This window comes from Amblyraja radiata, chromosome 5 (genome assembly GCF_010909765.2).
Source record: "Amblyraja radiata isolate CabotCenter1 chromosome 5, sAmbRad1.1.pri, whole genome shotgun sequence".
Classification (NCBI taxonomy): domain Eukaryota; kingdom Metazoa; phylum Chordata; class Chondrichthyes; order Rajiformes; family Rajidae; genus Amblyraja; species Amblyraja radiata.
In genome coordinates, this window is record NC_045960.1 from 36,260,851 (window position 1) to 36,277,061 (window position 16,211).

A 16,211-nucleotide genomic window follows, 5' to 3' on the forward strand; every position below is an offset into this window, starting at 1 on the left:
AAAATGGAAGCCAAGATAATCTCCATTTGTTTGCGAATTCTTCCACCCATATCCTGGGCCCTTGCAGGATCCCTATTGATACACAACTAATTTTAGCTTTCAACAAGTCCTTCAGTAGTATACCGACCAGTGCAACGAGAAAGAGCCAAATGCTACACAGTGCTCAATTTGAATAACACTTCCACAGGCAAACACCTCCGAAAATGCTGGTTTATATGCACATTGCTACTAGAATCTTGACTATAAACTAGTATTTTTAAAGAACAGCCATGACATCCTTAGCTCTGCAATGAAATTATATACAATTGCACTTTCAAGAATACAAATATATTACTCAAAGCTCATGAAATCTCATCTTTATGCAGTAGGAATGTGGATCTGATGTAACCCATGTGAAATTGTATTTCAACTTGCTTCTAAATTACATTTTTTAAACAGCTTGAGAATTCACATTTAAGTTATTCATCAGACAATTATTTCAGCAAAACAAACTTTACCAAATTTACTTTGTTCAACGCATTTATTGCATCTCAATGGGAATACATGCAATGGATCAAAGAGAGAAAATCAAACAAATTTAAATTAAAAGAGTAATATTTTAAATATATGTATTTTCCCCACATTAATTCCAGATACAGTTACTTGGAATGGTATACTATATAGATATTGACAGATCTAAAGAGACATAAATGAAACACTTTCAAACTGCATAGCATTTTTACAAAATAACTGTCATGCCTGAGAACACTAATTCCACTGATCAACAGTGACCTCCTTATTTGGTGGCTACACCTTTTGCCAAGCAGTTTGCGCAAACAGTTTGACATTTCCCTGGGATACACACAGTACATAAAATTTATTTAAAAGGTGCAGGTGTGTTGAAGAGATTATGGGTAATGTTTGGGATTACTCACGTACATATAAAAATTTAAAGACAACAGTTTAATGACAAAAAAACATCCAAAAAAACTTCAAATATCTGTTGATGAAAAAAAAGATATGAAAGCTGGTGATGGCAGGAAAAAAAGTGCATTTAAACAGTTGTGATCCCTTACTGAAAGACATCCGAGAACATCAATCCATTATTGTCTTTTTCAAAATAAACATTCCCACTGTCTGATATTTTACTACTGGTCCATTAAACAAAGAATACATAATGCAACTTAAAAGAAATTAAATAGAACAATTTTACATACTGATAAGATATAAATATGACATTTAGATAACATTTTCTGTCTCGGTATGCAGCATATTTTTGCCAAGTAACACTTTTATGCCAAGATCAGTGCAGACCATGGAAGTTAACGTCAAATTTTATATTACTTTTAAATGAATTATAAATAATTTGAAAATAATGCTTATTTAAAAAACTGTTTGTATGTTCAATTCATTTTTTGCAGTTGTGAATTGTTTCAGACAAAACGTCAGACTTGGAAAATTTGAGGGGTGTAAGCACATTCATTTATATGCAAATTGCTACCAGAATCATGACTATAAGCTAATAGGTATACAGAACGGACATGACATCCTAAGCTCTGCAATGAAATTATATACATTTGCACTTTCAAGAATACAAATACATTACTTCAAGTGGCTCATACACAACAGCTGCAAATCTGCAACCCAAGTTATCGTTAGGTGCAGAGACGCACTAAAAGGCATCAGGAACATACACCCATCTTTCAAGTTGCAAAACACAATCCAAAATGGACAATTTCAGATAAATTAGGGCATAACATCAAGAAGTACATTCCTAAGGGTTACTTTCACAGTTGTGCTACACCTTTTACAATATGAAAGTCTGAATAAGCATTGAAACATGACTGGTGATTTGCTTGGAGTAGTGAATATCAACTGTTGTCATCTTCAGCATTCCCATCATTGCATGAACTGTAGCTGCAAAGCAAACAATATTAAAATTTGTGACTCACTATTTCAAATGAAAGTTGTTTTCATGAGTTTTGACCCAGGTCTGGAGCTAGAACATTGTTGCCATAGTGTAGGATTAATATTTCCCATATTTCAAGCACATGTACCTCTGTACTCTGAATGCAAAAACAGCTCCATTATGAATCATTTGATTGCATTACTATGATACATGCTACTTAAAATTCACCAAGTACTATGTACATTGCTATTGAAGTTCAGAGAATAAAAATAATATACACTTTTCTTCAAGCTTGCTCTGGTTTAGTTGTCAAATTTAGAGATGAAATATATAGCATCTTTTACAAATGCAACTTGTCCTAAAGTGCTGCAGAGCCAATACGGCATTCAAGAATTATATCATAGGGAAATACAATATCCAATTTGTTAAGGCAAGATCCACTATTTTGACAGGGAATGGTATTTGAGAGATAAATGATGACCAGAATATTGAGCGAACAAATGCTTTTTATTTGATAGCTAGATTATTTTATACCCCTGAACAAACTGGAAGTCTAATATCTTGCATGAAAGCTGATCCTTCCAAAAATGCAAAAACTTCTGCCTTGATTATATAGTCATCCTTAAGTAGAGCTTCAATAAGCTTCGGAGGCTATAACGTTAACACTATGTCAAGGCTAACAAAGTATTAGATGTATTAGATAAAAGCATGCAAGATAATAGTGCACAATTGTCAAAACAATTATTCCGTCTTCCATCATTTGCGTGCAAAAGGTACTGTATGAACAGATGTCGTTGAACTTGAAAATTCAGAATTTGCTATGAGTTGAATCACTATTTAAAAAAAATACGATTTCATTGCCTGACTCACTCTCATGCACTGAATGTTTTAAAGTTGCTGTCCCTGCACGGTAGATACAAACATAACTTGGCACACAGATAAATTTTACTAACGTCAGGCCAAAGTTTCTCATTGACATGGCTACTAACTGCTACCAAGTAATATCTCTGTCCCCCAAGTATAAAAAATCCTTCATGTTTTGATATTGGACATTTTAAGATAATTTCTACCCCTTCTTTTCCCTTATTCTTTTTTTGACCTGCTAATCCAATATTTCCCAATTACTCTCTTTATCTTATTTGTCACTGAGCAAATGAACATACATTTTAATGAAATCGTCAGACAAATAATCACTGATCTGACTGGATGGCAGAGCAGGCTCAAGAAGCTGTTACTTTACTCATTCATGTCTGTTTTTTTATATTCACAGGTACACAAAAATACTGGAGAAACTCAGCGGGTGCAGCAGCATCTATGGAGCGAAGGAAATAGGCAACGTTTCGGGCCGAAACCCTTCTTCAGACTGATCACTTTTATATTCACACTTTGTTTTCAGTACTTGCATGTAATTTTACAGCCTTACAACCCAACAGCTAAGGAGATGCCCAGATGCTTGCCTGATTCACTCAGGAACCCAGATGCCCACTTTCGCTTGCTAAGACATTAGTAGCTTGCGTTAGCGACAACATACCAAACACAAAAATGTAACTTAAGTGTGCAAGTATGCTATTCTCTATTCTCCAAAAAGAAATTCTAAACCATTATTTTCAAGAATCCTTTGGGTTAATTTAAGAATTAAGGTTTGAGGCATTTGCATGTTTCAATAAGGTTTATACATTCTGAGCAATGCATTCATTTTCAGCTTCTGACATCTATATAACTAAAAGTCTCATCTTGACCACTTCCTGTCTGCGCTGTATATTGAATTTAGAAAAAACGCGACCATATATTGCTATGGTTTTTGGCTATCTTACTCAGTCTTCCTCAGCTGAGGCAGCCCCGAGGATTTTTCCGATTGATGAAAATTAAAAAAGTTATGAGTGTTTAAAAAATCTTGAGATCAGCTGATTGGTCCCCTTGCCTGTCAATCACCACGATGAAGGTAACACCCCATCCCGGGGGGGGGGGGGGGGGGGGGCAGGACGCGAGTCAGTCACTCTGGAAGATCGCGAGGGAGAGTCCACAACTGTCATTCTAAGCTGTGAATCAACTGAACTGTGAGTCTGCAATGTATTTGCAATAATGATTTGTTAGCTGTTAATGGCAATGCAATGAGTTATTTGGCAATTTGGTGGCCTGCACTCTGCTTGAAATGCTATGAAATTGAATGTGGTGGGCTGTGTGATGTATATGTAATGTAATATGTAATGCAAATGCCAGTGCCCCTTGAGGCCAAAAGCAGAAGTTGGCAAATGTACCTGTGCCTTGTGACTGAGGTTAAGTGACCTTCTGGAAGTTTCAGTTGATTGCAGATTAAACCTTTCCTACAAGATGTCGGACGTGTATTCATTGTGCTAGTCACAACAAGGTCTTACAGTAGACATTACATGGTGTCAGAGTAAAAAAAAAATGGAGAGACTTAAGCTATCGGGACCACTCTCCAGGCAAGGGGAAGCATGAGAGACTGTGAGCCGAAAAAGAAAAAGAAAACACGGAGCCGAGGACAGTTAACCAGTCCCGATGCTCGGTCAAAGGAAACAGAGAAAACAAAAGTTCGGGAAAAAAAAGCAGGTAACAACCCAAGTGAAAGAAGAAAGAAGCAAGAAGAAGCGCAAGAAACACAGGTGTGGCAGCCCGAAGAGTAAGCACACGGCCTCGCCGCCCCTTGAGGGCCCAGAGCCGATCAGCCTCACGATTCTCACAAACACCCAGCAGGTCCAAAAGCCCCGTTCGGAGGGCCGGGCTACCCCCACTTGAGGGAGAGGAGCGGCCGGCCGGCTGCAGAAAAGCGACAGACAAGGCCTTCACTTCCCGCCACAACGCAGGCGACGCCGCTGTCTCTGAAGCGCAGCCGAAAGGCGACGGATACAGAAGGCCGGCGGCCGGCCGCAAGCTCCGGACAGTGCACCGGGTGACGGAGAGAAGGTCGCTGTAGATTGGTTATTGCATGTGAACCAATCATAGTAGAGTAGCATGACTAACCCCACCTTACTGTATACTTTATATTAATACCCACTTCCTACACTAGGTGGTCCTGGCGATGATGAACTAGCAACTAACAACCTGCTGTACCGCTATATTATGTGTAACAATTAAAGATGACTTTAAACTCCAGGCTGTGTAACATACTTATTTACATGGTGTGAGAAGTGGGATTTGAACCCATGCCTCCATCGTTCCCCGATGTCAGAATCGAAGATAAGCTACGCTGGCTTTCGACACGAGTGAGCCATGGTGATACAAATGAAACTGATAAACAGAAATAAACCCGATATACGGACGCAGTGGGTTACTTCAAGCTTTCCGACACGATGTAAAAGATACCCTGATCTATTCGATGGCATGCTAGGCAAGCTGCCTGTGACCTATAAGATCGCTATTGACCCCAACATCACCCAGCCGTCCGTGCCCCCACCGTGTGCCACATGCCATGCGAGACATAATTGAGAATGAACTGAAAAACATGGTCTCCATGGGCCTACTAGCCGAAAACCAGCCAACCCACTGACTGGGTCTCCACCATGGTTGTCACCTTTAAGAAAGACAAAAACGAGTTCCGCGTGTGGATTAATCCAAAAGATTTAAACACTGCCATCAAGCGCCCGCACTATCCAATGAGAACTGCTGAGGACGTCGCTGCACAAATCGGGCGCGCAACAGTATTTTCCGTCCTTGACACAAAAAGCTCATTTTGGCAGATACCACTAGATGACGAGCCATCAAACCTCACCACATTTGCCACACCAGTCCTGTCCTGTCACGGTAACCTGCGATGCCTCACAATACGGGCTGGGCGCAGCCTGCCTTCAAAATCTGCCGATGGGACTGTACTACCTGTATCTTACGCCTCCCGCACCATGACGGACACCGAACAGCACTATGCACAGATCGAGAAAGAGCTGCTAGCCGTGGTCTTCGCTTGTTCAAAATTCAAGGACTTGATCTTCGGGAACACCTTTACAGTCGAAACAGACCACCAACCACTTGTAACCATCCTTAATAATCCTATACACGCAGCACCTGCACGGCTGCAGCGTACGATGATGCAGCTCCAGCGGTTCGACTTCAAAAATTGTTTACAAAAAAGGAAAAGACATGCTCGTTGCTGACACTGTCTCTCATGCATCACGTGCATCCAGCGAATGACACCCCTATGAACGGGACGAGTTTACGGTTCTTAAGATCGACTTCGTTCCCACGGAACAATTTGCGCCATCTGGCTGAACACACAGCCGCCGATAGCACTCTTCAGCTACTCTCATCCATAATCAAAAGAGGCTGGCCGGACAGGCAATCCAGCACAACACCGGAGGTGCAGCCATTCTTCCTGGTCCGCGATGAGCTGGTAATACAGGATGGTGTCATAGTTAAGGGCCACAAAGTCGTGTTCCCTTCATCCTTACAAGACGAATACTACAAAGAGGTCACCCAGGTTGCCACGATGGCCCACGCACAGGGCATGTTCTACTGGCCTGGCATAGCCAAGTACATACGGGACAGGACAGCCTCCTGTCCCATCTGCAAAGGTTTGGCACCATACCAACAGAAACAGCCTCCGCTACAACAACCCCCACCAGCACTGCCTTGGACGTCGGTAGCAGCAGACATTTTCGAATGGCACGGTAAACACTATCTAGTCCTGGACGACTACTACTCTAACTGGTTTGAACTTGATTTATTGCCCTCTATCACATCAGAAATGGTCATTCAAAAGCTACAGACACCTTTCCACATTTGGCACACCTGCCCGTCTGCAAACTGTCAACGGAAGACAATTTACCAGCCACGCATTCAAACACTTTGCCTACCGATGGACCTTCCACCATGTCACAAGCAGCCCCGAATACCCTCAAAGTAACGGGCTCGCTGAACGGGCAAAACAACTAATGGAACGCGCACACCTGGCCAAGTCGGATGTGTATCTAGACCTTCTAAACCTCAGAAACATCGCTAGAGACGGGGTCCTGGGCTCACCACCCAACGCCTGATGTAAAGGACACCGCGACATCCGATACCAATTGCCCAGCAGAAGCTGGTGCCACAAGTGCTGAAGCCAGCCGCAGTCCAGAAGCGCATCCAGGAGAAACACAACATCCAGAAACGATCATATGACAAGTCCAGCAAACCGCTGAAACCGCTGCTGAACTAACAACTAACAACCTGCTGTACTGCTATATTATGTGTAACAATTAAAGATGACTTTAAACTCCAGCCTGTGTACCATACTTATTTACAGTCGCCTTCCGTGATGGCCAGAGGAATTGACGGCCTCTCCCAGAGGGACTAATGGCCACCACCACGCTGCCCCGGACCATCACCCGCGCCCAAAGATCGGAGCCCGTGTCCGTGCGGCAATAACAGCTGCCGTCCCCGCCGGCATGTTCGAGAGATTCAAGGAGCCCTGCGAAGTGCGCAGCACGACCTGTGTAACAGTTTAAAGACACTAAGGGATAAATGCAGAGAAGTAAAAGTTAAGAAGTCAAGAAGTACAGATAATTTGCTGAAAATTCAAATGCAAAGAAGTAAAAGTTAAGAAGTGAAGAAGTAAAAGTTAAGAAGCCAAGTTATTATGCAAGAAATTGAAAGAACGAAAATAGTTTGTATTGACTGTCTAAGTTTTTTTTTGAAGGGGGAGCCCGCCTCCTAGATGGAGCAATTCTACGAGACCAGGCAGAGAGCAAGTTCAGGATAGAGACGTCTAGTCCAGGATAGAGCCCTATAGCCATGGATAGACCCCTGTGTAACCGTGCATAGGCCCCTGCGTAGCCGTGCATAGGCCCCTGCGTAGCCGTGCATAGGCCCCTGCGTAGCCGTGCATAGGCCCCTGCGTAGCCGTGCATAGGCCCCTGCGTAGCCGTGCATAGGCCCCTGTGTAGCCGTGCATAGGCCACCTGTAGCTAGACGTCCAGATGTGAGAAACCTAGACAGAGGACCCAGTCTCCCAGAAGGGGCAAGTCCCCAGAAGACACGATGCGCCGAGATGCAGGAGCCGTCTCCCTGTCGCAGCAAAAAGGCAACGAGACAGGCCCTTTGTTAGAGTTCCAAGAGTTTGAGGTTAAAGTGAAAAACAGGATAGAGACGTGAAGGGGAAGATGTGATGTAATTAAAGTGAAGGGGGAGATGTGATGTAATTAAAGTGAAGGAGGAGATGTGATGTATATGTAATGTAATATGTAATGTAAATGCCAGTGTCCCTTGAGACCAAAAGCAGAAGCTGGCAAATGTACCTGTGCTTCGTGGCTGAGGTCAAGTGACCTTCTGGAAGTTTCAGTTGTTTGCAGATTAAACCTTTCCTACACGATGTCGGACGTGTATTCATTGTGCTAGTCACAAGGTCTTACAGAAGACATTACAGCCTGCACTCTGCCTGAAATGCTATGAAATTTAATATGGTAGCCTGCACTTTGCCTAAAATGCAATTTCAAGGAATAGTTGTGAGTGAAATGCCAGCCCACCAGCCCTGAGTGACTGAGCTGCCAGCCCACCAGCCCCGAGTGACTGAGCAGCCAGCCCACCAGCCGAGTGACTGAGCTGCCAGCCCACCAGGCCCGAGTGACTGAGCTGCCAGCCCAAGAATCCATTCGGCCCACTATGTCCATACTAGCCCCCCCCCCCCCACTCCCCACTGGCCACCAATATTGGAGTTGGTGGAGAGTTGGAATATTGCATTGGGGGACCAGCCCTCCCGTGTGAACATGGGACCCAACGGGTCCCACTTAGTCTAATTCTTACTTAATCCCTGTCCAACTCTTTCTCGTTACCAATTTATCTTACTGAGCTGTCGTTTTGAAGCAATCTGTCAAATTTAAACTTGTGGGATTTCTGCAACTATAGCAAACTCTCCCAGACTAATTTAAACCTTTTTTTTGTCCATCAGTTATACCCCCTCATCCTTTTTCTAATATGAACCGATTTCTGTATTTTGCCTTGCAGTTTTTTTTGTTTTAAAAAAAAAAATTATTTTATTAGAAGTAAGTACAATCATATTGCACCAAAGTGCCTAATATATATTTTCATAATACATTTTATGTACAACTTCTTTTTTTTTGTTACATTGAAAAAAGATTAGAATAAGAAAAATAAGTCAGATAGTAAAGGATAGAAAGATGTGAAATATATAGTGTGTGAAGAAAGAAAACGAGTAAATGAAGTTGAGAAAGAGAAAATAGAAAAAATAAAATTAAATTTAAAAAAAGGAGATCATTATTTATAATCTTGACCAACCCTCGTCCAGTCCTGAAACAGTTATTTTTTACAATTGTGTTGCACCATATGATTCCAAAAAAACGACGAATGGAGACCAACTCGTTATGAATTGGTCTGATTTATCCATTAGGAGGAATCGCATTTCCTCAAGATGAGCGGTGTCCAACATACTTGCAATCCACATTTTAAGCGTTGGTATTGATGTACCCTTCCAAAATTTAAGTATTAATTTTTCTGCTATTATTAAACCATAGTTAAAGAATAGATTTTGAGATGTGTTCAATTTATTCCCATCTTCCATTACGCCAAATATAATCATTTCAGTATTAGGTTCCATTCTTGTCTTGAATAATTTTGTAAATATTTCAAAAATATCATTCCAAAATCTATAAAGTTTTATGCAGGAAACTAAGGAGTGTGTTATAGTTGCATTTTGGGCTAGGCATTTATCACGTGGCGGATATATTTGGATAAAATTTGTTCAATCTTGTTTTTGAATAATATAATCTATGTACAATTTTAAATTGAATTAGATTATGTCTTACATTAATTGAACATTTGTGAATATATATCAAGTATTTTTCCCATGTAACCTTCGTGATTTTTATCATTAGTTCCCGTTCCCACTCTTCTCTAAGTACCTCTGTCGATGGTAGGTCTATATTTAGAATATTATTATATAAATATGATATTAATTTTTGTGAGTCAGCTTCAATATTCATTGCTTCGTCCAATACTTCAGAGGTTATTTTTTGATATCGTATATATTTTTTCATGAAATCGCAAATCTGAAGTTATTTAAAATATTGGTTGTTTTTCAATTTCAATTTTAATTGTAATTGTTGGAATGACAGTAGGTTTCCCATTTCGTACATATCCCCGATCCTTCTAATTCCGAGACTTTCCCATTGGTTATATGTCTTATCAATAAGAGATGGTTTAAATAAAGGGTTATTCGCTATTGGCATTAACAATGATAGATTTCTTAATTTTAAAGATAATTTTATTTGTTTCCAAATTCTTATTGTACCATATATAATTGGGTTCTTCTTATATATTGTGTTATTCTGTTTTTTTGGGGAGAAGAGGATCGTTCCTATATTACAAGGATGGCAATCCTCCTTCTCCATTTTTATCCATTCTGTCTGTTGGGTAGAACTATCCAACCAATAAATCATATTCTTAATATGCACTGCCCAGTAATAATACAATAAATTCAGAAGTGAAAGTCCCCCGACCTCTTTTGGTTTACATAAGTGTTTTTTTGTGATTCTATGTGATCTATAGTCCCAAATATAATTAGTAATATCAGTCTAATTTAAAAAAAATATATTTTGATATATATTCTGAAATAGGTATAGTAATTGTGGTAGGAAGATCATTTTTATTGCATTTATTCTACCTAATAATGATAAGGGATGTGTTTTCCAAAATGTAATCAGCGTATTAAGTTTATTTAATAAAGGTATGAAATTAGCGTTGAATAATGCTTTATATTTTCTAGTAATCTGAATACCCAAATATTTAAATTTTTCTGTTGCGATTTTAAAGGGGAACTTCAATAAGTGTGTAGGTTCTTGAGGTTTTAATGTCATGATTTCACTTTTATTCCAGTTTATTCTATATCCAGAAAAGGACCCAAATTCCTCCATTAAATTTAATAAATTTGGTATGCTCGTTTGTGACTTTGTAATATATAAAAGTATATCGTCTGCATATAATGAGATTTTATTCTTTGAGTCACTGGTATTATAGCCCTGAATATTCGGATGAATTCTTATACTTTCAGCCAGGGGTTCTATCACAAGGGCAAATAGCAGGGGTGATAGTGCACATCCCTGCCTATTACCCCTTGATAGTTGAAATTTTTGAGATAACATGTTATTAGTTATAATTCTTGCCATCGGTTTATCATATAATAATTTTACCCATGTTATAAAATTCTCTCCCATGTTAAATTTTTGTAGTACTTTATATAAGTATTGCCACTCTACCTGATCAAATGCTTTCTCTGCATCCAAAGAAATAATTGATATATCTTCTTCCTCTACTTTATGCGAGTACATTATATTAAACAGACGTCTCAGATTATTAAATGAGTATCTTTTAGGTATAAACCCCGTTTGATCAGGGTTTATCAATTTACTAATATATTTGCTTAATCTTCTTGCTAAAATCTTTGCTAAGATTTTCTGATCTGTATTTAAAAGTGATATAGCTCTGTATGAGCCCGGATCTTCTAAATCTTTATCTTTTTTTGGAATAAGCGTAATAGTTGATTCTGTTAGTGTTTCAGGTAGTTTGTTTTCTTTAAAAGCATGGGAGTATAAATTAAATAAATAAGGGGTCGTTATCTCATGAAATTTTTTATAAAATTCATTATTAAAACCATCTGGTCCCGGTGTCTTACCATTTTTCAGCGATTTTATTGTTTCACCTATTTCTTTGATTGTAATTTGAGCTCCTAGTTCCTCTTGTTCCAAAAGGTCCAGTATTGGAAGATTAGTTATCTAGAAATGTTTTTATTTTACTATCTTCTATTTTAATTTTAGATGTATATAAGTTTTGGTAAAATTGAGCAAATCTATTATTAATATCTTTAGGTAGTATTAGTAATTCACCTTTCTCTGATTTAATTTTGGTTATAGTATTTTCCTTTTCTTGTTTTTTCAATTGGCGAGCTAAAAGCTTATGTGGTTTGTCACCAAACTCAAAATGTTCCTGTTTTGTAATTTGGAATAGTCTTATTACTCTTGCCGATAAAATTCGATTAAGATTAAATTTCAGTAATATTATCTTATTGTGTTTATCTGTCGTGGAATCTTTAGCATTATCTAACTCTAACTCCCTGATTTCTTGTTCTAACAACATTTGTTCTGTCTTATTCTTTTTATTTTGAAAACTTTGATATGAGATTATAATTCCTCTCATAAATGCCTTAAAAGTTTCCCATAATAAAGAAGGCAAAGTACCTGGTATATCATTTGTATCGAAAAAAAGTTTCATTTGTTGTTTTAAATATTGATAGCCTTGCACGTCATTAAAAATATGTGTATTAAACCTCCAAAAAAAATTTTTACCCGGCTTTCCCTCAAATTTTACTGAAAATGTCAACGGAGCGTGATCTGAGATACTACTAATGTGGTATGTTGGGTTGTTTGTATATGGCATTAATTTCATATCCACTAAAAAATAATCAATTCTTGAATAAGTTTTATGTACCGAAGAGTAAAACGAGTATTCCCTTCCAACTGGATTAGCAGATCTCCATACATCTATTATATTAGTATTTTTTATATATGTATTTAGAAGTTCGCTAGTCTTAGATTTTAAATTACTCTTCCTTTGTTTTGTTGATTTATCTAGATATGAATCTAAAACACAGTTAAAGTCCTCCCCTATTATCACATTTTGGTAATTAAACTGATATTATGTCTATAATTTTATCAAAAAATTGGGGGTTGTCAAAATTTGGAGCATAAATATTTATCAAAGTTAGTGGGGTTGCATAAATTTCTCCCGAAACTATAATATACCTTGCAGTTTACATGTCAAGTAACATCTTTGTAAGAGACTCAAAAAAAGGAAAATGTTGTTTTCATTCAAAAGACTAAGGAAATAACAGATTCAGTTCTCCAGTTTATATTATGTGGATCTCAAAAGTGGCCTCACATGTGAAGGGACAGACAGTTAATTCATCATAGCAAATGCATCATGGGAAATAGCAGGAGCAAACCTGGCTTGACTAAAACACTTTCAACAGAATTGCTTCTTTATGCCCAGTGCCTTAGGTCAAATACAATTATTCTTGCTAGACCACAAGACCACTAGCACTTCTATGAACATACTCAAATGATGATGCAAGGGGGATGGAGAAATTGGAGAGAAATTAAAAGTAAATAACATAATTTAGCTGCATGTTTTGAAACAATGATCCAATATTCAACAAAGCAGCGAGGGCTTAAACTTCAAATACATTACAATCTGTTTTACACAATTCCACGGACTTACCACACCTTTATGCCATTTTTAATAAATTAGATAATGATATCAGTAGGAAAATACACAATGTACTTCAATTAAAAAAAAAAAACACTCACTCACACATTCTAACTTTTAGCACACAAAATGATATCCAGATAGAACCTGGAGTGTACCTTTGTTTACAAGAAATCCTTGATGTTTAGATCTGCTAGAGGATCCTTTGTTGCAGGTTTCTTGGGGCTCTGAGTAGCAGGCGTTGGACTTGGGGAAAGCTAACAAATCAGAGACCAAAGGAGGCAGAAAAAGCAGCAACACAGTGAGGCTGAGAGATTAGAAAGGGTATTATACTTCACATGCATAGACTGCTCAAACATAATATACTACATGCATTTTTGTTTTAAACACATATTCATGAAGACAAGAAATTTGAAAGAGCCAGCAGTATTAAGCACAGACTTTGCCAAGAAACAGCAGCCGCTATATATTTCTCACAAATAGTCCCCAGGTATACACTAGGAATTTTACCTATATTCAGATAATCAGATCTTGAGATAGTGTCTGTAATCTGGGATAAAATCATATCTCACACTTTCATGGTGTGCTTAAACAATTTATTAGCAAGAAGCTGTTTTATCCCAATTAATGCTAACCTCCAACTATTAGACACAAGGAACAGCAGATGCTTATTTACAAAATATTCGTGCTTTTTCCCCCATCATATTGCCTTTTAGTACTAAATTTTGCAACATTTTTTGCAGCTATTGAATAACTCTCCTTAATTGGCAAAAAACAGGTTCTGAATGCAAATGACAATCTCAAAGTTATAAATAACATATTTTGCACTCTAGCCGACAGCCTTCCTCTGTTCCCACATCAGGTATTTAAAAATGAAAGTAGGAAAAAATATTTAGGGTCAGAGTGTCAGTCATACAGCAAGGCAACAGGCCCTTCAGTCCAACTTGTTTATGGCAACCAAGACACCCCATCTACATTCGTCCCACCTGCCTGCGTTTGGCCCATATCCCTCTAAACCTTTCCTATCCATGGACCTGTTCAAATGTCTTTTAAATGTTGTCATAGTACCTGCCCCAACTGCCTTCTCTGGATCTGATCTGGATCTCTTGCATATTTCATCCCCTGCTCTTACAAATAGCTTTGGTGACCACACCCTGTTATAAAGCTATTCTGTATACTATTCTTGAAAACCATACAGAATAATTGAACTACACAAAACTCTTCAATAATTTAAGAGTGACTGCACAAAAGGATCCATTACAATTGTTAAAGGAGATTATAGTGATAAGTGAGCTAAATAAGATATTTAAAAAATGTCTAATTGAACAATACAATTGCCTCTCTTCTGTTCAAAGTGAATTTAACAGAGTAAAAAGATCTCTTTCGCTGATTTAGTGGATAGAAGCAAGCAAAATATCTCAAGGTGAATGTTGGTAGATTTTACGTTGAAATATTACCGTGCGCCTTGTAACAGATGAAACAGATCAGTAGTTGAGAAAATTAGATAAGCAACTTTAGGGTAGTGACAACAACATGATAACATTTAAGGTGGAAATGGAAACCACTAACCAAAGGCTTTTACAGAACTGCAAAGATTCAGCCTAATTGTGCACTTAAATGCCTGGAATGGAGCTTTAATTACTAATTCAATCCAAAATAAAAGCACAAAGATGGTTATTTCATGTTCTGAATCTTGGGCTACATGAGATCTGTTGAAAATTTAATGCACACCCAGTACCATCTTGGGATTGAAAAATAATCGGAAGTTCAACTTCCTTGAGTTTCTTGCATACAAATGTCCAAAATGTATTTTGCCTACAACCAAGTTTAGGGTAAATGCTTTACCTGTTTATTCAGTAACAAAATAGGCAGTTTGTCTTAACTCAGCAGGAATATCTTGCTCTGGGTTTAGGATGAAAACAATACCAACAGTGATCCGCTTAACTCTCTGGCAACACAACAAATCATATTTGTAATACCAAAATCTCTACTTTCTATGTTACCAAGCTAGCAGATATCCAAAAAAACGTTTCTATCTTGGATAGAAACAATGCCTTTGTTGACCAACATATTGATAAAAGCTTACCGGTGGTCCAGCACCAAATGCTGGTCTCATCATGGGCTGAGGATACATCATTGGCTGCGGAGGCATCATGGGTACATTTGCACTTGCAGGTGGCTAAGATGGAAAGAATGTTACATATTTAATTTAGATAGGATTTAGCAAATAACTACATTGCTGTATTAATTTTTTTCCCCAGACAGTATTTGATAATACCAATATAAATTAAGTCAGAAAAATACATACTGAAATAAAGTAAATTTTAGATCACAAACAATAAAACAGATGCCATGAAGTTTCTTCTACTTACCGTCCCAAATCCCCCAGGTACTGGCTGAGCATTAGGTGCAGGTCCAACTGGTGGGGCAACTCCCTATGAACAATATATATGGAAGAGCAGATGTGAAAATACTGGTATCGGTACATTTGATTTAAGTAAAATTGTGTTGAAAAAAATGGTTATTTTATTTTATTTTATTTTATTTTACAAGTTATTGCAGACCTCTGGCATTGTCCCTTACTTTGAGATTTACATAAGATTACTATAGCACGGAACAAATGATTCCCTTGATGATCCAGTCAAAGCAAACAACTATCAGCACATATCCATCGCCTTCCTTAAATGCCTTAGTGAATAAATAATGTTCTAACTTGCTTTCAATTTGGTTTCTAACTTAGTTTCTATTCCAGACATGACATTACAACCAAGTTGAAAAGGGAAAAGTGTGTTCTATTGATATGACGATGCACTTTTAAAGGATGGAATTTCTTACACCAACGAAAAGCCGAGAAATATAGTAATTCAAAAAAATGTGCTAACTTGGAGAGGACATGTCATTTTATTCTGATCCATCAAGGTACCTTGTCGAAGATATGAGCAGTTCAAAAGATATTAATTACAATGCTTTAATTTTCAGTGCAGGTAAGCAAGAGTATTTTTGGTGTCCAATGCATCACTGAAACCAACCAGTGCTAATTCATGCTCAATGCCACAGGTTTAGATCCATTGAAAACAATTGTGACTATACGAGCAAATCCTCAGTTTCATGAACAATG

At 38.1% G+C, this 16,211-nt stretch overlaps 1 protein-coding gene across 18 annotated transcripts in view; it reads right to left on the bottom strand.

Annotated features, from left to right (window-relative positions):
- Positions 1-501: 501 nt before the first annotated feature.
- snap91 (synaptosome associated protein 91) overlaps positions 502-16,211 on the bottom strand; it is a 153,710-nt gene continuing 138,000 nt past the window's right edge. For 16 of the 18 annotated variants that reach the window (XM_033021011.1, XM_033021012.1, XM_033021009.1 and 13 more), the window contains 4 exons: positions 15,466-15,528; positions 15,180-15,272; positions 13,252-13,350; positions 502-1,896 (listed from right to left, as the gene is read on the bottom strand). In XM_033021011.1, coding sequence (XP_032876902.1) covers positions 13,258-13,350; positions 15,180-15,272; positions 15,466-15,528 — 249 coding nt within the window. In that variant the 3' untranslated portion in view covers positions 502-1,896; positions 13,252-13,257. Of the gene's footprint in view, positions 1,899-13,251; positions 13,351-15,179; positions 15,273-15,465; positions 15,529-16,211 lie in introns of all 18 variants that reach the window. The other 2 variants (XM_033021008.1, XM_033021013.1) reach the window with 2 other exon arrangements.